General features: G+C 37.9%; 1 protein-coding gene across 1 annotated transcript in view; it reads left to right on the top strand.

The window, feature by feature from the left end:
- DEUP1 (deuterosome assembly protein 1) overlaps positions 1–27,694 on the top strand; it is a 210,387-nt gene that overhangs the window by 109,222 nt on the left and 73,471 nt on the right. The window contains 4 exon segments of the mRNA XM_067038290.1: positions 744–1,011; positions 9,567–9,648; positions 10,491–10,695; positions 12,443–12,515. Of these exon segments, the coding sequence (XP_066894391.1) occupies positions 12,469–12,515 (47 nt within the window). The 5' untranslated portion in view covers positions 744–1,011; positions 9,567–9,648; positions 10,491–10,695; positions 12,443–12,468.

Below are 27,694 nucleotides of genomic sequence, written 5' to 3'. Positions count from 1 at the left end.
TGATGTGCCAGGTGACCTTCAGAGGTTCTTGAAGCCAAGAGCCATGAACAATCATTCCTGGTCAGGAGTAGGAATGAGTTTGAGTCAAGAACTTCTAACATGTAGCTGAGTGGATTTCAGAATTGCTATAGAAGAGTGACTGCTTTGGACATCCCATTTTTTCTCTTTTTGAACAAGAATGTCCAGAGTGGTTATCCTGTGCCTGTCCCATATATATATATACATACATATATATGTATATATATAGGATGAGTTATCCCTTCAGGTATGTATTTATGTGTGTGTATATGGATGTATATATATATATGGATAACTTGTCTCTTTAGTTCACAGGGCTTGAGATCTAAGAAACCATACTCAAGGAGTTGCACTTAAGGAATGACACCTGACAAGCCAAAGCCTCACCTGGATCTGATTAAGTTGACATGTTTCTGGACTTTAAACCGATGCAATAAATTGTTGAAATGGGGTTGGTTGGGGGGTGTTGGAAGGGGATGAGTATATTTTCTATGTGAGAATAATTTTAATCTGTGGCCAGAGGACAAGTTAAATAGTTTTAAAATACATCCATAAATCATTCAACACCCTTCCTTCCAAAAATGGAGCCTAATTCACTTTCCCTTGAACTTAGACTGGATTTGGTGACTTGGTGCTAATGAATAGAATATTATAGAAATGATAATGTGTGATCTCCAGGACTAGTTCATAAAAGACATTGTAGCTTCCTTCTTGCTGTCTTTTAGATCATTTTTCCTGAGAGAATACAGCTGCCATGTCATGAGGATGCTCAAGAAGCTTCATGGAAAGGTTCACACGGTCCATGTAGAGAGGCGCTGAGGTCCTCTGCCAACAGACATGAGTGGGTCATCTTGGAAGCAGATCCTTCAGTCCCAGTCAAGTCTTCAAAGGCTCCAGTCCTGGTCAACATCCTGACTGTAATCTCATGAGAGACTCTGAGCCAGAAGCACCCAGCTAAGCCAAAACTAAATTCATGACCCTTAAAGAAATAAGGTAATAGATATTTGTTGTTTTCAACTGATAATTGGGGGGATAATTTGTTACACAGCAATACATAGCTAATACAGATATACACTATTCTGTTGCCCTCCCCCTTCCTTTTTTGCCATTATAAACAATGCTGCAACAAAACCTCTTTGTATGTATATCTTTATGTCATCAAGATATTATTTCTATAGGCTAAATTCTTAAAATTGGAATTTTAGGCTTGCACATTTTAAATTTAGGTAGATATTGTTAAATTGCCTCCCCAGAATAATTGTAACAATTTATACTCTCCCAAACAGTAGGTGAGAATGTCTCTCTCTCTTTGCCAATTTTAAATGTTATTAGTCTTTCTAATATTTCTCAATCCTATTTGGTATTTTTATTAATTTGTATTCTTTATTGGTGAGGATAAGCATTTTTTAAAAATTTTATTTATTTATTTATTTTTGGCTGTGTTGGGTCTTCGTTTCTGTGCGAGGGCTTTCTCCAGTTGTGGTGAGCAGGGGCCACTCTTCATCACGGTCTGCGGGCCTCTCACTATCTCAGCCTTTTGTTGCGGAGCACAGGCTTCAGACGCACAGGCTCAGTAGTTGCGGCTCATGGGCCCAGTTGCTCTGCGGCATGTGGGATCCTCCCAGACCAGGGCTCGAACCCGTGTCCCCTGCATTAGCAGGTGGATTCTCAACCACTGGGCCACCAGGGAAGCCCCAGCATTTTTTTGTATATTTATGATTTGAAAAAAGTACCTTGCTTATCAGATGAATTTCTCTTTGCATGCTCCTACCCCTTGATCTTTCCTCTCCCACAATGCCTAGCATATAGTTCACATTACATAAATGTGCTGTTTTTGAATGGATGAATAATGGAATAGTAAATGAAATTTTGACACACAGAAAGTCTTTATTTAATCCCATGGGATTGACTTTTAATTGGGAAAAATACCTTAGCAACCAATTAATTTAATTACCTTTCCCTTTCCCTTTATCAATGTTTAATTATCATTCAAGCGTTCTCTGACTAAGCTCTTTATTTTAACTTGTCCAGGCTAATTTGCTTCTAAAAGTTTTTCTCTCTGAATATATAAAACACAGCAGAATAGTTATATAACAAATAATAACACTACAATAGAAACAACCATGAAGTGATGCTAATTCCAACTATTCTTAGGTACCTACTGAGTGACAAGCACATTAAATACATCACTGACCTACTTCAATATTTACTACAGCACTGTAACTACTGTTATTTCCCACTATGGAAAGAAGGAAACTAATATTCAGTGAAATTAAATAAATTAGCCAGTCATATAGCTGTTAAATAACAGAGTTGGGATTCAAACTCTCGTCTGTCTGAATTCAAAGCCCATCTTCTTTCTGTAATGCTCAGCTGAATTTCTCAGAAATAAATCACTTGTATAGTTGTATTTTAATATTGTATATTCAAAGGAAAAGAAGGGTTCAAGATAAGAATTCCACAATTTTAAATGATGAACATTGAAATTATATATTTTTTCCTGCTTGGAGGGCACTGCCTACTGCTATTGATTCTTTTTTCAGAAGAATGAATTTCCTTCATTGTTAACAAACCTAATTCAGCCATGACAAGTAAGTGACTTAGAGCCAGTTAAAGTGAGAAATGCAATTGAACCATTTAACAATGAAAAGAGAAAAAAAAAGGAAATGTGGTTTCTTCTCACAATGATCATCCGTCTCTACCATCTAAGGATTTATGTCACGCTGAGAAAATTATCCCAGTCAGTTCAGATATAGGACTGCATAATGAATTTCAGCACAACCCCATGATAATGAGATTGAGGCCTTCTTTACAAAGCAATTTACAAATTTTCAGAGATAATTTGGGTTTCTGGATGTTGAGGTTACCATAAACTGAAGGCAAGTATACTTTTCAGGTGACACTCCACAATGTTCCATCAGAATGATGTAAATTTATTTTTTAGAGATGATCAATCCCTAAATTGTCAAAAGTTGTTTTCTAACAAGTTTTCTGTAGAATCAAGCACTGTAGAATGCAAGCAGGTGAGGAGTAAGTGGCTCTATATGGAAGGGCACTGGGAACTAGATTTCATGGTACATATTTCTCTGCTTCCTTTTCTGAGACATATCTAAGAGGTTTCATCATTTTTGTCCAGGAAAAGGAAAAGAGAAAAATGTTTTGGTTTTCTTTTTTCCTATTGAATGTGGCAAACTCATGTTCCCTCAACACTGAACTCAGATGCTTCCTAGAATAACGTTTTATTATAGGCATAACAACTCATATTAGGTAGCAACAGGGACAGTGCTAACATGCTTTATACTGGGAACAAAAAGAGGCATAATGGTGGCAACATGATGAGTAGTCTTGCAACAGAAACCTAAGAAACGAGGGTACTAAGAGTCACTTTTCTTCAACCTTCATGTTGTTTCACATGCTCATTGAAGGGTGACACTAAAATGGATAAAACACTGGTATCTCTCTAAAACAGGAGCTGCAGTCTCTCGTGGTGATGATAGAATGTTTATCCATTGAAATTTGTTTCTTCATGTATCTCTAACTCAGTTTTACTCAGCCACCTGCACATTAACCACTGTTTATAGGATAACTAAGAAACATGACACTCAGAGATATGCAGAAAGTAATTCTCAATTCATAGAAGTCATTTCAATAAAATTAAATAACAATAAAATAACGATAGTTAGATTTCCTAATACAAAATTCTGTGTTCTAAATATATTTTACAGCCATATTCTCTTACTATACACATTGCTATAGTCTGTTCTTTAATCTCTCACTAACAACACTATCTATAGCGGATGGGGGCTGATCTTGAAGCATTATTTATTTAACTCATTCATAATTTTTACTGTTCCTGTTTCTAAAAATAAAGAGCTGATGAAACTTAAAGAACATTTATATATAATGTGATATGAAAAAAATTTAAATAGTGTAGAAAAGACTTCCATTTCTGGCAGCATGTTTGATTAGGTATACTGAACAACCCTCCTTATCAAAACAAATAAAATATAAAATATAACTATATTGCTGAGCTGGAAAGAAAGAATGGAACCAATAGATTTATAAACCCAAGTAAAAGCCAGTCCTCTAACAAGGGAGTGAATGCTAACGGCAGCTTTGCCCTGAGTGTTTCTTCTTACACTGTGATGACTATGGGAAGAAGGGCAATGGATATAAAGCCCAGGACCAGCCCAGGTGAGGATTCCAATAGAAGATTCCTGCAAAAAACTGGGATCCCCAAAGGCTACTCTCACTATAAAAGTAAATTAGAGACAAAGAGTAAACTTTAATGCATACAAATTTTTTAAAAGTGATTTAGGGGGTTGAAGGATCCCAGGATGGAATGCAAAATGTGACATTCTAACTGTATTATAAATGTATGAAAGAGGTAAGGGGAAAAGGTACTGACCTAAGTAACTTTGGGTATGAATAGAATCTGTAAAAAAGGCAAAATTAACTGTACATAAGTACTGTACTCTAACTGATAAAGTTGTTTTACAGAGGGTACAGGTTAACGCTTCCAATACTGCGATACCTGTATACTTATGCAGTTGAGTAATTAAGTAAATAGATCACCATCTATTTACTTAGTGGGAGCTGTTTTTTCCTGTTGGAGTTGGAGTTTACACATAAGAAAGGAGAGGAGGTTAGAATGATCCACATAATAGGTTAGTTGGAGATTACAATGGGAACTCATGTTTAGCCTAATAAAGAAACAAATGGTTACATATAGAAGCATTTATAAATACTTGTAGATATAGATATTTATAGATATAGATGAGCCTGGAACATCTTATAATGCCAGAAAGTCATGAAGTGCTTCAAAAAAACCCAAAACTAAACTAAACTAAAACCCTCAATGATAAGAGTATGTCAAAGGGACATAGAAGTTAACTGAAAGAATTCCCAATGGCCAAAGCTGGAACAATTTGAGAAACAAAATAAATAAAAAAGCTTTGAATTATAATTCAAAGTATACAATAAATATCCACGAGTCCCTACAGATATAAATAAATGAGGGAGAGAGGAGACAAAACTTTCATGCAGAAGAATTTCAAATAATTTATATAGATACCCTACCCTTAAGGAGGTGAAGGAGCAAAACTCCTTACTCCTTAAGTGTGGGCTCTACATAATAACTTCCAACCAAAGAGCACAGAGTAGAAAGGGAGGGGAGAGTAACTTTACAGTGGGGAAACCTGACAAACAGTATCTCAATCAGGTGACCAAGATCAACACCCACAATCATAAACCATGTTGACAGTAGGTACCCTTGATAAAATGTGATGAAAATGGCAGTTTACTTCTGTGATCTTCTTCCCCCAAACCCATAATCCCAGTCTAATCATGAGAAAAACACAAGACAAATTCCAATTGAAGGACATTCTACAAAATACCTGACCAGCACTTCTCAAAACTGTCAAGATCATCGAAAACAAGGAAATTCTTAGAAACTGTTACAGCCAAGAGATGCCTAAGAAGACATGATAACTAAAGGTAATGTGTTATCCTGGGTGGGATCTTGCAACAGAAAAAAAGGGTGTTAGGTAAAAACTAAGGAAATCTGAGTAAAGTACAAACTGTAGTTAATAATAATACATCAGCATTTGTTTATTAATTGTAACAAATGGACCATACTAATAAAAGATGTCAATAATAAGGGCTATTGGATGTGGGGTATATGGGAACTCTCTGTATTATCTTCACAATTTTTCTGTAAATCTAAAACTATTCTAAAATAAAAGACACTTATTTTTTGTCACAAAAATGGAACAGCAGAACACATACCTATCTTAACTTTGACCCTAAGTGAAGGAAAATTCTTTCTCTGGAAATTTGTATCATAAGTTGTCCCTACACTTATTTTTCATTCATTCATATTACCTGTGTTGTCTTAAAAATCTCCTGTCAAAAATTTAATATAAAATAATTTGGGGTTGGTTGTGCTGTAAGGCAACTCTCAAAAGCAAATGCAAATCCTCTGGAAGAATTTAACCTCAATTCTAGCCTCAAAGATGTCCCAGAAATAAATCCCCCCCCCAAATTATCTTATAGTCAAATCTCATAAAACATACAAGAAAATAAGATAACTTGATAAGAAATAGCAGTAATAGATCCCAAAATTTCAGAGATTGGAATTATAGGACACAGAATAGAAAATGACTATGATTAATATATTTAAAAATTAAAAGAGAAACCTGAACACTTTGACAAAGAAATGGAAGTTATAAAAAGTGACACTGTTGTAAAGCAGAAAGTAACACACCATTGTAAAGCAATTATCCTCCAATAAAGATGTTTAAAAAAAAGTGACAAAGATGATTTTTGAAATAACCAAATTTCAAATTCAACAAATACTTCTTGAGTACCCACTAAATGCAAAGGCATGTACTAGATACTTTCATATATAGTATCTATTTTTATTTTCATAACAACAAATAATTCTATTAATAAGTACTAAAGTTGTAAACCTTCATCTTAAAATATTTTCCAATATTTTTTCTTTTCCCTACAATCTGGAAAAGTTCTTCTGATCTATTTTCCAGTTCACAAATTCCCTCTGTACCTGTATCAAATCTACTATTACACACATCTGCTGTGTTCTTAATTTTTGCTATTAGTAATTTTTTTAGCTTTAGAATTTCTATTTGGTTCCTTTTCAAATATGCTAAGTTGCTTTTTATATTTAGTACTCCTTACAGATTTTTCAATCTTATTTTTATTTCTTTAAACATATTATCCATATTTTTATAATCTTTGTCTGATTCCAATATATAAATCTTCTGTGGTTCTGTTTCTGTGGTCTGTACTTTCTACCAGTTTTCCCTGATGGTATCTTGTTTCCTGGTCCTAGATTATATTTGCGTCTGTTCTGCTATTTGAGAAATTATTCTTAGGAAGAATTTGAGGCCTAGAATTATTTTAATCTTCACCAGAGGAAATTTTTGCTAACTTTCTCCAGGTGTTTTAATCTACCAGTCCAACACTGCCTTATCCATGCTCAGAGACTGAGATTGTCCTGAATTACTTAGGTGATCCAAAGCTGGGCTGCAAGTTTGTAAAAGGACTGATTTATTTCCACTACACCATTTTCCTGAGGGCAAAACTCTTTGGGTTTACAGCTTAAAGGCAGAGGGTATTTATTGACTCCTTATCTGGGGTGAGCGCAGGCTTTGTCTTTTGGCCCCTTTGCTTCCCAAGACTACCAAAACTGCTGCTCAGTTTTGTGGTTATTCCTTCCAGAACATCGAATGCCTTCCAGGCAAAAGCAGCATTGAGCTCTGGGCTCACTTCTCTAGGTTCTTGCCTTTCTTCGATTTTGACCCAATAATTTCTCACTATCATATTAGCTCAAGACATGAAAGGTTTTAACAGAGATGAGCTTTTGGAAAGAGTTGACCCCTGGCTCCAAATTTGTCTTCCCCATTGGGAACCTTTCACTTCAGCATTAACCCTGCCATGCCTGATTCCAGGAAATAAGCTATTCCATCCATGAAACTTTAGCTCAAGACTGTAAAAAAATCTTTGGTTCCCTTTAATATCCAAGAGAGGGTTACATTTTCAAAACCACAAAGCAAAACACTAAGGACCTCTAAGAAGGAAAACTATAGGAAAAAACCATGGTAGCCATTTTCCAAAAAATTTACTGGTGTTTTCTAAAATGAGATCCGGTGTTCCTAATTCCCATCAGGAGGACGTGCTTCTGTGGCACCTGGGCCCCTGGCCAGCCGACACAAAGAGGCCCTCCCATCAAATCTGAATTGTCTGAATACTCTTTGGAGAAGCAGCCCTGATGAGGAGAATTGACAGGACTGTGAGTCATGATGCAGTAAAAGGCCTCACCCTGCCTGGGTAAGGGGCCTAGTTATGCTTTTCTCCAGTCCCTCTCCCAATGTAGAGAAGGTTAATGAGGATTTTGAGGGAGGAGACTTTCATAGTCCCTCTCAAATCACACCCAAATTACTTAGAATCTCTCTCATTGTATGACCCTTCACACTTAACAAAGGGCTTAAGTACATTGACCCGACACCCATATTCCAGGGCTATGCTTGTCCAACATGGTAGCCACCAGTCATGTGTGGCTACTGAGCACTTGAATATGGCTCTAGGAACTGATTGTGCTGGAAGTATAAACTACACACCAGATTTTGAAGACTAAGTATAGAAAAAAAAGAATGTAAAATATCTCAATTTTTTATACTGACTATATGTTGAAAACATATTTTGGATATGTTGGGTTAAATAAATATACTATTCAAATTAACTTCACCTGTTTCTTTTTACTTTTTAAATTTGACTACTAGAATATTTTAAATTACATGGATGCATAGGTGGTATGCATTATATTTCTATGGGACAGTGCTGTCTCTAGGGTGGCCTTGGTTCTAAAGACCGAATCCCCTTTTCCTGAATGGCTATTTTCTCAACTAGAATATGCATTGAAGCATCTCCAGAAAACTCCCTCAACCTGCTTCCACTCATAGAAGTGGCAAGAGACAATAAGGAAAAAACCTGGATTCTAATCTCTATTTTTGTCATTAACTAGAAATAAAACGAGTCAAATTGGGCTTCCCTGGTGGCGCAGCGGTTGAGAGTCCGTCTGCTGATGCAGGGGTCACGGGTTCATGCCCCGGTTCAGGAAGATCCCACATGCCGCGGAGTGGCTGGGCCCATGAGCCATGGCTGCTGAGCCTGCGCGTCCGGAGCCTGTGCTCCGCAACGGGAGAGGCCACAACAGTGAGAGGCCCGCATACCGCAAAAAAAAAAAAAAAAAAAAAATTAGTCAAATCATTTTAATTCTTTGGGTCTGAGTTTCTTTATATAAAACGAAGGGTTGGACTAGGTGCCCTTAATGAATTCTCTTCCAATTCTATGGTTATTTCATAATTATCATTATTAAAATTTTTTTCTAAAATATTTTCCATGCATAAGGTAGGCATAACTTTTCATTGTAATATATATAATTTTTTAGCCTTCTTTTGAAAATGATATAAAAATAAATATTCCCATGTTGATAAAAAGACAGACATAAAGATAATTTATATAACCTTCCATATATTAAAGTTGTATGTTTGTTTTCTGTACTACTGTTATAAATTTTGGCATGAAAACTTTTGTTAATGAAGGTTTTTCAATTTTTAAGGTTCAGTCTATAATGATTATTATTTATTCTACATAATTCATCCCTTAGCTTTTCTTCCAAAGACCATCCTCGATCCTCTCCTCATCCCTTTCAAAACAATTTCACCTGAAAAGATCTAATAATAGGTACATTTCAGGGTAAATTCAAGGCTTTGCAGTTCTTACTTGATGGCCGGGAGTCATAGAGCAGTGAGGAGGGGGAGAGGGTAGGTCTTTGCAGTTTAAGTCTTAAGTCTTACCCTGAAATGAAACCTTTATTCCTATTAAATTGAACGGGGTATTTCTATTCTATATTGAAATTTTCTTTAAATCTGTCATAGTATGTGAACTCTCACATACCTATGCTTTGCAAGCCCTGCTCACATTCATTCTTTCTTGTGAAAATATGGCTTTAAATACATCTACAGTTACCTGTGCAAGATTCTGACTACTAAAGAAACCTACTCAACCTTAATTTTTGGACGGAGTTTGAAGAGCACTGGATTTGAAGTAAGATGATCTTGGTTCATATCTTAGCTGCACTTGAACTAGATGTATCCTCTTGGACAAATTTTTTTATTCTCTCTAAACCTTAGGTTCCTAATATGCTAAAAGGATCTATAATAACACCTGTTACACTTGTGTTGCATGGTACATTTTGAGCATATAAGGAACTAATGAACATAAAAGTACTTACCAATGGTAAAGAGCTACACAGCGTGAGTGATATTGGGCATCCTGAAACTTCATTAAATTTCATTCCTAGTTCCATTTTCCCTTCCTGGGGTCAGAATAAATGCATTGATCCATTCAGTTTAGACAAGAATAGAGAATATGACTAAGGTTTACAGAATAATGGAAGGTCTCAAGTTAAGATAAAATGATCACTTTCTGCATTCAGTCATAATGAAAACTATGAAACACTTATTAGCACTAATGACCTGAGTTACTTTACACAATTCATCTATGAAACTCAATTTGTCAAGAAACAGCAAATGTTTTTTTGAAATTCAGGTGGAATTTGGATGGAGGAATTGAGGTCAGTATTAAATTGATAGCCATATTAAAGTAGTAAATTAATGTTAATATTATGAAAGTGGAGTGCAAATAAAATATTTTAAGAATTAGGAATTAACCGACTGAATGTATTGCAAGGAATTCTGTCCCTAAAATAGATGCTAGAATATTTTCCAAACACAAAATCTAAATGCCTAAAATATCACTCGTGGTATCAGGAGAAAAAAAAGGGGTGTGTGTATATATGTGTGTGTGTGTGTGTGTGTGTGTGTGTGTGTGTGTGTACGTACAAGTATTTATGCATATATTCTTTCCTATCATTTCTTTGAAATCAGAAGCATGAGACAGAGCTTCCGTCATCAATTATTCTTGGAATTTGGTGAAGAAAAGAAAGAATTTGGAATCGATCACTCTGAGTTCCGTCCGTGTTCCCCCACTTAGGAGGTATTTCCTTCTCCGTAAAAGGGAAAGCAACACTCCCTGCTCCGTCTAATTCTCAGAGTTGTTCTAAGGACCCAATGCGCTGGACGGGAAAGACAGGTACAGTTGCTGCTGAAAGCCCAGCTCTTTCTAGCTGGGGGACACTTTGGTGACTCGAAAGGCAGCTGTCTTTGCCGTAAATCTATTTCTTTTTCGTATCATTTCAAATGTGGGTAAGAGGCGGGGAAGCCAGGGGGATTTAAGGAACCTGGATGCAGAACCCTCCCTCCCCCCAGCTGTTTACACTTTGTTTCGTCGTTATTTCGTTCATTCATTCGACAAATATTTCTCGGATCCCCGTCGAGTGCCGCACACTAAGCAGTGGGAACCACAGAGTGGACAGCACTCCGAATGTGGTCTCGGGAGACCTCTGTCCGCTGAGCAGCGAACTGCAAGGCAGTGAGGTCCCGGGTAGCCCGGCAAGGCGCGCCAGCCGCGGCCTCCCGCGGGTCAGCCCGCCGCGCCGCCGAGCCCATCCCCCACCTCAGCCCCAGCAGGAGCGAGTTCGGCCGCGTCCCCATGGCAGCCAGCGGCGGCTCGGCGGCGGCGGGCCTAGAGCGAGAGGCCGTAACTTCCTCGGAGGCCGCGCGGCGGGCGGCGGGGCCCTTCGGGGCGGGCCGGGCTGGTGGTGGCCCCGGCGTTCCTATTCCCGGGGCTTCAGACCTCTCGGGAGAGCGCGACGCGGCGCAGGTAACCCACCTCGGACCCTCGACCTTCAGCCCAGCTTGCCCAAGAGGGACGGGAGACCCCCAACAGACAGGCTGTTCCGCGGAGGCTGGCCTTGAACCCTCACGGGGGGCGCGGGCTGCGGGGCGGGTGGAGAGAGGCTCGGACTGACCCTTGTAGAATTCAGAACAGAGGTTCTCCCTAAACCGGAAGGTCTGTGTTCTAGTTGTGTGGCTTTGGGCAAGTCACTTGGCTCGTCTGTGCCTCAGTTTCCCTGATGTTAAAGTGAGGGATTTGAGAACCTACAAAATGAAATTATTCATCTGAACGTACTGGTCAAGTTTTCATTTCCCATTCCTGCTCCTCGCCCTTCAGCTCCACTCGCAATTCCAAGGTCTCTCTTTAATCCCTTTGATTTGAGAGGGACATGAGCCCACCTGTCTTCCTCCTCTTTCTACCATCTTGAATGCTGTTTAACTTTTTTATTCAGAGGAGTCAAAGTCCTTTTCAATATTTGTCCATTTATCCTCATAGATTTTTTTCTTTTTAATTAAAACTACGTTTCTGGGAAAAACATTTCTTTTACTTTAGAAAATACTAACATCCCTATTTTGTCAAAAGGGTGAGCAGGTGCCCACAGAGCCACTGAGGAATTGTAAGATTTCTATTTTTAGGTAATTTTAGGCTTTTTGTCCTAAATCTCATGGTATATTCATTCTAACTAAATCCAGACAGGACCAAAGAAAGAATCTACTCAAATAAAGGCAGACCTTTAGGGGAGCCAACAGGAAGAAAAGCTTGAGTACCTTCAGCTGGGACCCGTCTGGAGTAGGAATTGTTTTACTTATCTCATGTGCTGGCACTTTGCAAAGTACCTGGCACCAAGCTGTTGTTCATTGGATAGTAAATGTATGTTCACTTCAGTCAGTAGCATCTGTTTCAACTCATCACTAAGCCAATGTCGTAAATGCACGGGGCACACACACACACATGCAAGTTTCTACGTTTTGTGGAACCAAGAGCTACTACACTCAGAAAAACTCATATAACAACATGGTTTGCCAGTAGCAAAATTTTCTTGTTTTATAGGTTAATAAACGTAAGCATTTTAGGAATCTAGATCATTTTTTCCCCCTCACAGATTAAAAATCAAGAAATACAAACCAGATGCAGCAGTTTCTTGACGTGGAGACCCAAGCCCATAATACAATGGAGTAAGTGCTGAGACATTTCTTTTTATTTACGTTGGTACTTAATTATGCCAAAATCTCCCTGACGATATGTGAATTTTGAAATTTAGTATTAATAGAGGATGTACCAATTATTTTTGGTGAGGAGGTTGGGAGAAATTCAAGTGACTTTAATTAAGAATCTATAGTTTGAGTCTTTCCAGTTTTGACTATGGATCTGTAGTCAAAAATCACCATTTTCCAACTTTTAGTGAAATTTTCCAGTGTTCTGGGGTGATGGATGCCCACATAGGCCTCATGTGCTCTTGGGTTTCCACAGTGCAGCAGCTCCTGGCCAGCTTGCTCCTTTTCTGCTGCACTGAGTGTCCAAGCATCCCTCCAGGCTTGCCCTTAAGGCTGAACTCAAAACGTAAACATAGCCTCAAAACAGATTTAGCTCCTCAAAACTGCAACAAGAACTGGATATTTTACCAAACGTTTCAGGAAGAGATAAGGAATAGAGTTTGTATGGCATTTGCCATTGTAAAAAATTAAATTCATTTTGACAAATGTCTGCACTTCCCTGCCACCAGCACCCTAAAGGTTTCTCTTCCTACTGTTTCATTAGCCAACTGGCCACTGGCTGACCCTAGAGCTTAGGGAGTTGAGAGGGAGTGGAGAAATTGGGAGAGGGATGGGGGGTAGGGGTGATACTATAGTGCCTGATCTTGACTGTGACTGACTTTGGCACTAGCCAAACACTCCAGATATCTTACTTTCAGTTATTCTGCTCAGACTGTGACTTTGACATCAGGCTAAAGGAAAGCTGCACAAGTCTTAAACTTCTACTGCACACTCCTCCTTAGAACAGCCCTGCCAGGTATCATTCTCATTTTACAGCTAACAAAATTGAGCATATTAGTTAGAGTATAGTCCAAGCTCTTGTGACAAAGAGACCCCCAAATACAGAGGTTTAAAAAAGATTGAAGTGTATTTCTGTTTCATCCACAAGACCAGGGCTGGTAGGGCAGCTCCGCCATTCTCACTACATGATTTCCAGCTCTGGGCCTGAAGTGATTGTTTCAGCTCCCACCATCATAACTCTGCTCCTGCCAGAGGGAAGGGGGAAGGGCAAGAGGAGAGAGTAAGACCGTTCCTCTTAGAAGTATGACCTGGAAGTGACAAGCCTCGCTTCTGTTCACTCCACATTGACCAGAACTTAGCCCCAAGGCAAGAGCTAGCTGCAAGGAAGGCTGAGAAATGCAGTCTCTAACTGGGCAGCCATATGGCCAGTTAAAGCTTGGAGATACTATAATAAAAGGAAAAAGAATGGATATTGGTGAACAACTAGCAGCCTCTGTCACGTTGAGTTCAGAAAGGTAGAAAGAAAGAAAAATAAAGCAGGAACTTGGCCCAGAATACACGGCTGGTTTCTGGAGAAGGTAGGATTTGAATTCAGCAGATATGTCTGGCTCCAACCCCAGCATTTTGCTACATTAGAAATGGATGGCAAAAAGATGTGGGGAGTATCCTGCCTGGAATCCATAGCAGAGCCAGGACAGGGTTCTGGATTGAGCAGGTGGTAGGTCCCTGGTGTGAAGATGTCACTAGGACTAAGATGCAGATTGAAGGTCTTGAAGCTAAGGTTGGGTACCAGATATCACTTCACTCCTGCAAATCTGAGGCCGTGGAGACTGCTATTTCTCTTCATTCATTCTTTTGGAAAAAAGTATGGAGGACTGAATGTATGCCAGGCACAGCACTAAGCTCTCTGACTCATACAAAGACCATTAAGAAACAAACCTTAAAGAACTTAGTAGGGAGCCATAGAGCTCATTTGGGTACAATGTAATTACAAACCAGAAGTGAATGAGAATTACTGGAGGTTTCCATGAGAAAGCCACCACTTACCGCAGCAGACATGGGACCAGACCTTGTCGACCTTGGTCTCCAAAGAATGGAGAGCCAGGTTGGCTTTGCCTCTGTCCCATGCACTATTGAGAAATATGTAAAAATTTAGATCATGAAGATGATAAAACCTCACTCATCAGGGATTTGTTATATGCTTATCAAACCATGTCACCTATATACACAGTAATGATTTGTGGAGCAACCTTCATTTGACAAAGATTTCATTTATGTAAAGTCTACAGTGAGCCATTCATTAGTCTAAGCACCAGGAAGACAGCAGTGAACACACTAGCGACCGATCCTCCAGGGGATTTTTACGTTAGTGGGAGAGACAGTGGGAGATATCAACATGTTTCATATGTGATATGAAGAAGAATAAAGCAGGCTGAGGATGAAAATGGGGTGGTCAAACAAAGATTCCTGGTAAGGGAGCATTTGAGCAGAGCTTATGTCTGGGAGAAGAAGTTCCAGACACGAAGAACAGAAAACACAAAGGCCTGAGGTGGGAGCTTTTACACAGAACATTTATGATGTGGGTGAGTCATGATTCTCAGACATCTAGGTTATAACAGGGTTTGATTTTTATTTATCCAAGATTTCTCCCAATCCTAGGTGTTTGTGCCATAATTATCAACCTAAACTCCTTCCAAATGAAACATTTATTTATTTATTTTTGTCATGTTTGGTGGGGTTTTTTTCTTGTTGTTTTTTATACATCTTTATTGGAGTATAACTGCTTCACGATGCTGTGCTAGTTTCTATTGTACAACAAAGTGAATCAGCCAAGTTTGTCCTTTTTGTTTTCAGAGTGTATGCCCAGAACATAAATAACTATAGAATGAATAAATAATCTACTTTTATTGAACTTTTTAAGAGAACCATGCCTACATTTTACTTTGTTTTTGTTTTATTCATGAGTTTCTACTCTTTATCCTTTTATGTTTTGTTTTACTTATCCTGTTCTGATTTTTGAGTTGAAAAATATGATTCAGTTATTTTCATGATTTCTGGATTTCATGATTTCTTTAAATAATACAAGCATTTAAAGCTAAAGTTCCTCTTGGGCTCAACTTTGCTGCAGGCTGTAGAATTAGTGTTCCCACTCTCATTTTCTAAATTGTCTATTATTTCAGCTTTGATTTCCTCTTTGATTCAAGAGATATTTGGGAGATGTAACTTCTGGGGGTGGGGTTTAATTATCTTTTTATTATTACTTTCTAATCCCCCTACATCCGTGGTCATAGAATATGACCTATATGATAGTTCAGTTTCATTAAGATTATTCTTATGATTTGTTACATGATCAACTTTTATTAATGTCCTTTAGGCGTTGAAAACAAATGAATATTCTCTTTTGCTTTAGAAAAAAGCTTTAAAAGTTATACATATATAGCCAAACTGTTTAATTGTTATTTAAATTATTATGTTTAAATTATGCTTTTCAAATCCATTATTACCTTTTTGTCTATTTGATCTGTCACATTTTAAGAAAGATCTTTACTATAATTGTAATTTTTGTCCAATTCTTCTTTTATTTCAGGCAGTTTTTATTTTATATATCCAGTATACTGTTGCTCAATATATTGAGGTTCATGGATGTTTTATCTTCATGGTATATTATATGGTTTACCTTTATAGAATGTCTCACAAGTATAAGTGAGTGACTTTTATTTGAATTCTACTTTGCCTGATATTGATATTGCCATCTCTGCTTTCTTCTTAATTTGCATTAGTCTGTAATAACCTTCTTCATCCCTTTTATAAAGGAAAAAATTCAGTCTTTTCATTCCTTTGTAGGGAAAAACCCAGTTCTTCCCTACTGTGTCTTTCTTCCCTGTGTGTCTCCTTTACCTTCACAGAGAACACTTCTGGTCACCAAATGTGTGGAGGTTTTTTCCCCCACCAAGCAATTCTCTGGGACACCAGCTGGGTGTCCTGCAATTCAACTCAGTTCTGACACTGTCTACCCAGAGACAACATCAGATCCCACAGGTTGAGGGCTTAGTCCCACAAGACTGCTCACCACCCTCTTCAGCTCCAGTTGCAAGCCCAGGTTGTCACCTGGTGCTTCTGACCAACCAGTTAGAGATCAGAGGTTCCAATAGCCCCTCCTTGGATTTGATTAATTTGCTACAGCAGCTCACAGACTAGGGAAAACGCTTATCTTTAAACTCTTACTTTCACCCAGCTTGTTAAAGGATACAGATGAGCATCCAGATGGAAAGGATGCATAGCTCAAGGTATATGGGAAGCAGCATGCCACTCTCCCAGCACCTCCACCTGGTCACCAACCCAGAAGTTCTCCAAACCCCATACTTTGGGGATTTTTATGGAGGCTTCATCACATAGGCATGATTAATCATTAACTACATTTTCAGACCATCTCCCTACACAAGAGAATGGAGCGGGGAGAGGCGGGGCTGAAAATTCCAAGTTTCTAATCATGACTTGGTCTTTCTGGTGACCAGCCCTCATCCAGGAGTCATCTAGGAACCTGCCCAAAGTTGCCTCATTAGAACAAAAGACACTCCTATCACCCAGGAAATTACTAAGGTTTCAGGAACCAAGGTCTAAGACCAATATTAGAGCAAGAGATGCCCCTAGAGTTCTTATCACTTAGGAAATTACAAGGGTTTTAGGAACTTTGTGCCAGGAACCGGGGGCAGAGACCAATATATATTTTCTATTCTCTCATACCCTTATTTTCAATATTTTTTAAATATCATATTGTGTCTCTTATAAGTAGCATATAGTTAGATTAATGTATATATATATATATATATATATATATATACCTCAATTGGAATGTCTTTGCCACTAAAAGGAGGATTTTATGATCATTAATATATTAACATTTGACCCTTTTTGCTTTGCCAACATTTGCTAGTCTTATCTAGTTTTCTTTTTCTTCTTTTTCTCTTAGAAGTTCTACAGCCTATTTTATAAGTTTTTTATTTACATTTTTTACAAATATTTTAAATTTGGATTTCTAGTCTGGCTTCCCGAAATTTTAGTGTAACTTTGACCTCCCTCAACCCTATGTAAGACTTCACCTTTAGTACTGTTTTTGCTTCCGCATTCTCTTACTTCACCTCCAAGAAATAATCTGGATTTCTAGTCCTGATTTCTATTAATTTATATATAAATGATTATATATAGGATAATGTTAACTATTTTATTCCTCTTTTAAGAATCCTCTTCAACAGCTGTAAATTTGATTGCATCGCTTATTACTATTATATAAAATTTTCCCTGTTCTTAATTTAACTTATTTAAAATTCATTTTTAATTTGACTGAAGTACTGCCTTAGGTAATCTTTTCATAAAAATGAACATAGGTAGTGTACTTCTTAACATTTTTCATGTCCAAATGTCTTATTTTTACCCTTACACAGGAACTCTGTAACAGTCATTACTCCCATGGTCTTGAAGTGTGGAGTGTTGAAAATGGAAAGTCCAATGTCAGTCTCATTCTCTCCTTCAGGTTTTGTTATCCCTTTTTTTTTTTTTTTTTTTTCGTATCTGGAGGCTTATGGGATTTCTTTTTATCCTTGGAATTTACAGATTTACCAAGATAACTTTCTAGGTATAGATCCTTTCTCAATAATCCTTCACAGCATTTGGTGAACACTTTTATTACTGAAGATTCAACTCTTCAGCTCAGTGAAATTTTATTCTATTCCTTTGATTAATAATTCTCCACCATCTTGTTTCAATCTACTAGAATGCCTACATCTTTTTCTTTTTTCTCATAATTTCCATCATTGTCTTTTTTGTTCTATGTCCTGGAGGAATTCCTTGCATTTTCTCATTTTTATTTCAGCAGTGATTACATTCTGGTTTTTTATTGCTTCTCTTGAGATCTTTAGTATTGACAACCATGTTTTTATTTCCAATACTTCTTTTTTTGTATGTTTATTTCATTGTTCCTTTTACATAGTAAATTGCTTTTCTTTATCAATGCAATACACCCTTTGACTCATTAAAAATATGAATAAGAAGTGTTTGAAATTATCTCTTGCTTCTTATATTAACTCCTTTACAGTCAGTCATTCTGTGGGTGTGGCTCTGGTATATTTCTCAACATCCTTCAATTTGTGCCTCTTTCCAAACCCCAACAATTACTCCACGGCTCTGCCTTTCTCCCAGCATCTGCTACTCTAGAAGAGAAATCAGTTAGGTTTTCCAGAGAAATCATTCCACCAACTACAGTGCAGCTACAGCTCCCTAAGGGCTCAGTATAACCACCATCCAATGTGCTGTGCAGTCTAATATATTTAAGATTATTAAAGCTTATGTTTAATAAACTTATCTCTGAAGGTCATTTCTAAATAGGAATTCCACAAATGCATTGAGCAATGCTAAGGTCAATAAAACACAGAGAGTCCCAAAATTTCTGAATTCTGGAGTGATGTTTTGAAAAATGTCATTTTCCTTGTACAATATAAGTGGATGCACATATGATGGATTTTTTTCTTTAAAATATCTTTTCTAACTAAAAAACAATATTTATCCAGATTTTCCTTTACTTAGTTACTCATGTATGTAATTTTAAAAGTCATTTGGTTCTTTGTCACTGTTACCAAAACACAGAAATCTCCTATTCCTGCCCCAGTTTTCCACTCCCGAAAGGCAACCACTTTCATTTCTTTTGGCTGATCCTTTTGATATTTATCTCCATATCTCTAAAGAACATGCTTACATTGCTACTTCTTGATTTTTCGGTTTTGGTCACCTCGTCATCCCTGCTACACACACACACACACACACACACACACACACACACACACACACACCATTCCTCCGTTCTCTCCATACACCATAATTTTGGTTGGATCAATATTCTGTTTGCCTTGTTATGACTTTGTAAATACCTCTACCTTTATAAATACTCTTCACCTCTGAGCCATATAGTATACTGTGATTACTTTTCCTTTCCTGCACATTTTGTTTTTCCTGGAGCTAATACCTCTAGTATCTTAATTATAAATTTTTTGAAGTTTTCTCCTTTCTGCATAATTTTCTTCAAACAATGTCTTTCTGTTTGTATTTGACCTCGCTGTGTGAACTGCTTTCCTCAGATGTCTGTGATCTCTGACTGCTTGCTCCTGTTTAAGAGTAATGGCATCAGAAGCTGATGGGAAGATCCAGTGTACATGGGAAGGGCTTGTTGATAGTGGTCTTCACTGTCTGATTATCAGGGTAGTCTCTTTCCTTTGTCTCAGGCTGATCAGTTTCCAGAGAACATGATTCGAAATTCTCCTGCTTACAGGGTATAAGTTGGGCAGCCAGCATTCACCTCGTACTTCCAGAAATATCTAGTGGGTTGCTTCTTGGCTTTTTCCAATACCAGCTCCCATTTTTTTGTCCTATAGGTTTAACCTTGTAGGTTAAAATATTCCTTTGCTTTATTTTAGTAGGATTTGGGAAGGGAGCAAAATTTTATGTTCATCCGTCCTCAACCAAAAGTCTCATTTTCTCTACTGAATCATTTACTCTTTATTCTGTGACTTATATCATAGTAGTTGATCTCGTTCATAGAATCTTGTCAGATCCTTCCTAAAAATCTAGTTACTGCTACATGATCTACCAAAATTTTTTTTATCTGCTGTGCAAGTCATATTTTCAAAGACCAAGGCAGATGAATATTAAAGCACATTCTCACATCTGAATTCAGAAAAATCCTTTAAAGGAGTACTCTTCTATGTATACAACTTTCTTTTTTTATTTTAATGTTTTTATTGGTGTATAATTGCTTTACAATGGTGTGTTAGTTTCTGCTTTATAACGAAATGAATCAGTTATACCTATACATATATCCCCATATCTCTTCCCTCTTGCATCTCCCTCCCTCAACCCTCCCTATCGAACCCTTCTAGCTGGTCACAAAGCACCAAGCTGATTTCTCTGTGCTATGCGACTGCTTCCCACTAGCTATCTATTTTACATTTGTTAGTGTATGTATGTCCATATATACACTACCACACTCTCACTTTGTCCCAGCTTATCCTTCCCCCTCCCCGTGTCCTCAAGTCCATTCCCTAGTAGGTCAACGTCTTTATTCCCATCTTGCCCCAGCTTCTTCATGACCATTTATTTATTTATTTAGATTCCATATATATATGTTAGCATACAGTATTTGTTTTTCTGTTTCTGACTTACTTCACTCTGTATGACAGACTCTAGGTCCATCCACCTCACTACAAATAACTCAGTTTCGTTCCTTTTTATGGCTGAGTAATATTCCATTTTATATATGTGCCACATCTTCTTTATCCATTCATCTATCAATGGACACTTAGGTTGCTTCCATGTCCTGGCTATTGTAAATAGAGCTGCAGTGAACAATGTGGTACATGACTCTTTTTGAATTATGGTTTTTCTCAGGGTATATGCTGAGTAGTAGGATTGCTGGGTTGTATGGTAGTTCTATTTTTAGTTTTTTAAGGAACCTCCATTCTGTTCTCCATAGTGGCTGTATCAGTGTACTTTCCTACCAACAGTACAAGAGGGTTCCCTTTTCTCCACACCCTCTCCATCATTTATTGTTTGTAGATTTTTGATGATGGCCATTCTGACCAGTGTGAGATGATATAGCATTGTAGTTTTGACTTGCATTTCTCTAATGATTAATGATGTTGAGCATTCTTTCATGTGTTTGTTGGCAATCTGTATACCTTCTTTGGTGAAATATCTGTTTAGGTCTTCTGCCCATTTTTGGATTGGGTTGTTTGTTTTTTTGATATTGAGCTGCATGAGCTGCTTGTAAATTTTGGAGATTAATCCTTTGTCAGTTGCTTCATTTACAAATATTGTCACCCATTCTGAGGGTTGTCTTTTGGTCTTGTTTATGGTTTCCTTTGCTGTGCAAAAGCTTTTAAGTTTCATTAGGTCCCATTTGTTTATTTTTGTTTTTATTTCCATTTCTCTAGGAGGTAGGTCAAAAAGGATCTTGCTGTGATTTATATCATAGAGTGTTCTGCCTATGTTTTCCTCTAAGAGTTTTATAGTGTCTGGCCTTACATTTAGGTCTTTAACCCATTTTGAGTTTATTTTTGTGTATGGTATTAGGGAGTGTTCTAATTTCATACTTTTACATGTAACTGTCCAGTTTTCCCAGCACCACTTATTGAAGAGACTGTCTTTTCTCCATTGTATATTCTTGCCTCCTTTATCAAAGATAAGGTGACCGTATGTGCTTGGGTTTATCTCTGGGCTTTCTATCCTGTTCCATTGATCTATATTTCTGGTTTTGTGCCAGTACCATATTGTCTTGATTACTGTAGCTTTGTAGTATAGTCTGAAGTCAGGGAGCCTGATTCCTCCAGCTCCATTTTTCGTTCTCAAGATTGCTTTGGCTATTCAGGGTCTTTTGTGTTTCCATACAAATAGTGAAATTTTTTGTTCTAGTTCTGTGAAAAATGCCAGTGGTAGTTTGATAGGGATTGCATTGAATCTGTAGATTGCTTTGGGTAGTAGAGTCATTTTCACAATGTTGATTCTTCCAAACCAAGAACATGGTATATCTCTCCATCTATTTATATCATCTTCAATTTCTTTCATCAGTGTCTTATAATTTTCTGCATACAGGTCTTTTGTCTCCTTAGGTAGGTTTATTCCTAGATATTTTATTCTTTTTGTTGCAATGGTAAATGGGAATGTTTTCTTAATTTCACTCTCAGATTTTTCGTCATTAGTGTATAAGAATGCCAGAGATTTCTGTGCATTAATTTTGTATCCTGCTACTTTACCAAATTCATTGATTAGCTCTAGTAGTTTTCTGGTAGCATCCTTAGGATTCTCTATGTATAGTATCATGTCATCTGCAAATAATGACAGCTTTACTTTTTCTTTTCCAATTTGGATTCCTTTTATTTCTTTTTCTTCTCTGATTGCTGTGGCTAAAACTTCCAAAACTATGTTGAATAAGAGTGGTGAGAGTGGGCAAACTTGTCTTGTTCCTGATCTTAGTGGAAATGGTTTCAGTTTTTCACCATTGAGGACGATGTTGGCTGTAGGTTTGTCATATATGGCCTTTATTATGTTGAAGAAATTTCCCTCTGTGCCTACTTTCTGCAGGGTTTTTATCGTAAATGTGTGTTGAATTTTGTCAAAAGCTTTCTCTGCATCTATTGAGATGATCATATGGTTTTTCTCCTTTAGTTTGTTGATATGGTGTATCATGTTGATTGATTTGGGTATATTAAAGAATCCTTGCATTTCTGGAATAAAACCCACTTGATCATAGTGTATGATCCTTTTAATGTGCTGTTGGATTCTGTTTGCTGGTATTTTGTTGAGGATTTTTGCATCTATGATCATCAGTGATATTGGCCTGTAGTTTTCTTTCTTTGTGACATCTTTGTCTGGTTTTGGTATCAGGGTTATGGTGGCTTCATAGAATGAGTTTGGGAGTGTTCCTCCCTCTGCTATCTTTTGGAAGAGTTTGAGAAGGATAGGTGTTAGCTCTTCTCTAAATGTTTGATAGAATTCGCTTGTGAAGCCATCTGGTCCTGGGCTTTCGTTTGTTGGAAGATTTTTAATCACAGTTTCAATTTCAGTGCTTGTTATTATTGGTCTGTTCATATTTTCTATTTCTTTCTGGTTCAGTCTTGGCAGCTTGTGTATTTCTAAGAATTTGTCCATTTCTGCCAGGTTGTCCAATTTATTGGCATACAGATGCTTGTAGTAATCTCTAATAATCTTTTGTACTTCTGCAATGTCAGTTGTTACATCTCCTTTTTCATTTCTAATTCTATTGATTTGAGTCTTCTCCCTTTTTTTCTTGATGAGTCTGGCTAATGGTTTATCAATTTTGTTTATCTACCAAATTTGTTTATTTACCAGCTTTTAGTTTTATTGATGTTTGCTATCGTTTCCTTCATTTCTTTTTCATTTATTTCTGATCTGATCTGATCTTTATGATTTCTTTCCTTCTGCTAAATTTGGTGGTTTTTTGTTCTTCTTTCTCTAATTGCTTGAGGTGCAAGGTTAGGTTGTTTATTTGAGGTGTTTCCTGTTTCTTAAGATAGGATTGTATTGCTATAAACGTCCCTTTTAGAACTGCTTTTTGCTGCATGCCATATATTTTGGGTCATCGTGTCTCCATTGTCTTTTGTTTCTAAGTATTTTTTGATTTTCTCTTTGATTTCTTATTGATCACTTCGTTGAAGTAATGTATTGTTTAGCCTCCATGTGTTTGTATTTTTTACAGATCTTTTCCTGTAATTGACGTCTAGTCTCATAGCATTGTGGTCGGAAAAGATACTTGATACGATTTCAATTTTCTTAAATTTGCCAAGGCTAGATTTGTGACCCAATATATGATCTATCCTGGAGAGTGTTCCATGAGCACTTGAGAAAAATGTGTATTCTGTTGTTTTTGGATGGAATGTCCTATAAATATCAATTAAATCCATCTTGTGTCATGTATCATTTAAAACTTGTGTTTCCTTATTTATTTTCATTTTGGATGATCTATCCATTGGTGAAAGTGGGGTGTTAAAGTCCGCTACTATGACTGTGTTACTGTCGATTTCCTCTTTTATGGCTGTTAGTATTTGCCTTATGTATTGAGGTGCTCCTATGTTGGGTGCATAAATATTTACAATTGTTATATCTTCTTCATGGATCGATCCCTTGATCATTATGTAGTGTCCTTCTTTGTCTCTTGTAATAGTCTTTATTTTAAGGTCTATTTTGTCTGATATGAGAATTGCTACTCCAACTTTCTTCTGATTTCCACTGGCATGGAATATCTTTTCCATCCCTTCACTTTCAGTCTGTATGTGTCCCTAGGTCTGAAGTGTGTCTCTTGTAGACAGCATATATATGGGTCTTGTTTTTGTATCCATTCAGCCTGTCTCTGTCTTTTGGTGGGAGCCTTTAAGCCATTTACATTTAAGGTAATTATCAATATGTATGTTCCTATTACCATTTACTTAATTGTTTCAAGTTTGTTCTTGTAGGTCTTTTCCTTCTCTTGTGTTTCTTGCCTAGAGAAGTTCCTTTAGCATTTGTTGTAAAGCTGGTTTGGTGGTGCTGAACTCCCTCAGCTTTTGTTTGTCTGCTCAAAGATCATCTGTTAACCTATGGGGATTCCCTTGTGTGTTGTTTGTTGTTTTTCCCTTGCTGCTTTTAATATGTTTTCTTTGTATTTAATTTTTGATAGTTTGATTAATATGAGTCTTGGCATGTTTCTCCTTGGATTTTTCCTGTATGGGACTTTCTGTGCTTCCTGGACTTGATTAACTATTTCCTTTCCCATATTAGGGAAGTTTTCAACTATAATCTCTTCAAATATTTTCTCAGTCCCTTTCTTTTTCTCTTCTTCTTCTGGGACCCCTATAATTCGAATGTTGGTGCATTTAATGTTGTCCCAGAGGTCTCTTAGACTGTCCTCAATTCTTTTCATTCTTTTTTCTTTATTCTGCTCTGCAGTAGTTATTTCCACTATTTTATTTTCCCCGTCACTTATCCGTTTTTCTGCCTCAGTTATTCTGCTATTGATCCCATCTAGAGTATTTTTAATTTCATTTTTTGTGTTGCTCATCGTTGCTTGCTTCCTCTTTATTTCTTCTAGGTCCTTGTTAAATGTTTCTTGCATTTTGTCTATTCAATTTCCAAGATTTTGGATCATCTTTACTATCATCATTCCGAATTCTTTTTCAGGTAGACTGCCTATTTCCTCTTCATTTGTTAGGTCTGTTGGGTTTTTACCTTGCTCCTTCATCTGCTGTGTGTTTTTCTGTCTTTTCATTTTGCTTACTGTGTTTGGGGTCTCCTTTTTGCAGGCTGCAGGTTCGCAGTTCCTGTTGTTTTTGCTGTCTGTCTGCAGTGTCTAAGGTTTGTTCAGTAGGTTGAGTAGGTTTCCTGGTTTGGGACTAGTGCCTGTTTTCTGTTGGATGAGGCTGGATCTTGTCTTTCTGGTGGGCAGGTCCATGTCTGGTGGTGTGTTTTGGGGTGTCTGTAGCCTTACTGTGATTTTAGGCAGCCTCTCTGCTAATGGATGGGGCTGTAGTCCTGTCTTACTAGTTGTTGGGCATAGGGTGTTCAGCACTGTAGCTTGCTGGTCGTTGAGTCTTGGTGTTAAGATGGAGATCTCTGGGAGATTTTTGCCATTTGATATTACATGGAGCTGGGAGGTCTCTTGTGGACCAGTGTCCTGAATTTGGTTCTCCCACCTCAGAGACACTGCCTTGACTCCTGGCTGGAGCACCAAGAGCCTTTAATCCACACCGCTCAGAATGAAAGGGAGAAAAAATAGAAAGGAATGAAAGAAAGGAAGGAAGGAAGAAAGGAAGGGATGGAGGAAGAGAGGGAGGAAGGGAGGGAGGGAGGGAGAGAGGAAGGGCAGGAGGAAGGGAGGGAGGAAGATAGGAAAGAAGAAAGGAAGAAAAGAAAAAGAAAGAAAGAAAGAAAGAAAGAAAGAAAGAAAGAAAGAAAGAAAGAAAGAAAGAAAGAAAGAAAAAGAAAGTAAGAAGGAAGATAAAGTAGGATAAAATAAAGTTATTAAAATAAAAAATAATTATTAAGAAGAAAAATTTTTTAAGTAAAAAAAAAGGGGGGGGGGTAGTCAGAACCCTAGGACAAATTGTGAAAGCAAAGCTATACAGACAAAATCTCACACAGCAGCAGATACATACACACTCACAAAAAGAGAAAAAGGGGAAAATAATAATAAATCTTGCTCCCAAAGTCCACCTCCTCAACTTGGGATGATTTGCTGTCTATTCAGGAATTCTGCAGATGCAGGGCACTTCAGGTGGATTGTGGAGATTTAATCCGCTGCTTCTGAGGCTGCTGCGAGAGACCTCCCCCTCTCCTCTTTGTTCGCACAGCTCCTGGGGTTCAGCTTTGGACTTGGCCCTGCCTCTGTGCGTAGGTCACCCAAGGGCATCTGCTCTTCACTAAGACAGGGTGGGGTTAAAGGAGCAGCTGATTCAGGGGCTCTGGCTCACGCTGCGGTGGGGGGTATGGATGTGGGGTGAGCCTGCAGCAGCCTGAGGCACGCTGTGCGTTCTCCCGGGGAAGTTGTCCCTGGATCCTGGGACCATGGCAGTAGTGGGCTGCACTGGCTCCCGGGAGGGGAGGTGTGGCGAGTGACCTGTGCTTGTACACAGGCTTCTTGGTGGCTGCAGTAGCAGCCTTAGCATCTCATGCCCGTCTCTGGTGCCCGTGCTGATAGCCACAGCTCGCGCGTGCCCATTTCTGGAGCTCCTTTACGCAGCGCGCTTAATCCCCTCTCCTCTTGCACCAGGAAACAAAGAGGTTAAAAAAAGTCTCTTTTCACTTCGGCAGCTCCGCGCCCATTTCTGGAGCTCCTTTAAGCGGTGTGCTTAAACCCCTCTTCTTGCGTACCAGCTACGAATGTTATATCTTCTTGTTGGATTCACTTCTTTATCATTATACAATGCCCTTTTTTGTCTCTTTTACACTCTTTGTTTTAAAGTCTATTTTGTCTGATAAAAGTATAGCTATTCCAACTTTTTTTCAGTTTTCATTTGTATGAGATATCTTTTTCCATCCCTTCACTTTCAGTCTATGTGTGTTCTTACATCCTAAATGAGTCTCTTATAGGCAGCATATAGATGGGTCTTATTTTCTTATCTGTTCAGCCACTCTGTCTTTTGATTGGAGAATTTAGTCCATTTACATTTAAAGTATTTTTTTTATTTTAAAAATTATTTTTATTTATTGTTTATTCATTTTGCCTATGCCAGGTCTCAGTTGTGGCATGTAGACTTCTTAGCTGTGGCATGCAGACTGTTAGTTGTGGCATGAGGGCTTCTTAGTTGTGGCATGTGGACTTCTTAGTTGTGGTGTGTGGACTCTTAGTTGCAGCATGTGAACTGTTAGTTGTGGCATACATGCGGGATCTAGTTCCCTGACCAGGGATGGAATCCAGGCCCCTGTGTTGGGAGTGTGGAGTCTTACCCACTGGACCACCAGGAAAGTCCCTAAAGTAATTATTGATAGCTGAGCACTTACTGCCATTTTGTTAATTGTTTTCTAGCTGTTTTTATAGTTCCTCTCTGTTCCTTCCTTCTTCTCTTGCTCTCTTCCTTTGTGATTTGATGACTTTCTTTAGTAGTATGCTTATATTCCTTTATCTTTTGGGTATTTACTATAGGTTTTTGCTTTGTGGTTACCATGAGGTTTACATGTAACAATTGCTATCTATAACAGTTGATATAAAGTTGATAATAACTTAAGTTTGATACCATTGTAAAGCTCAACATTCTTACTCTTCCCCTTGCTGCATTTAATGTTTTTGATGTCACATTTTACATCTTTTCATCTTGTATATCCCT

This window comes from Kogia breviceps, chromosome 7 (assembly GCF_026419965.1).
Source record: "Kogia breviceps isolate mKogBre1 chromosome 7, mKogBre1 haplotype 1, whole genome shotgun sequence".
Classification (NCBI taxonomy): domain Eukaryota; kingdom Metazoa; phylum Chordata; class Mammalia; order Artiodactyla; family Physeteridae; genus Kogia; species Kogia breviceps.
Note: the sequence above shows the minus strand (reverse complement) of the source record. Positions and strands in the feature narration are given on the sequence as shown.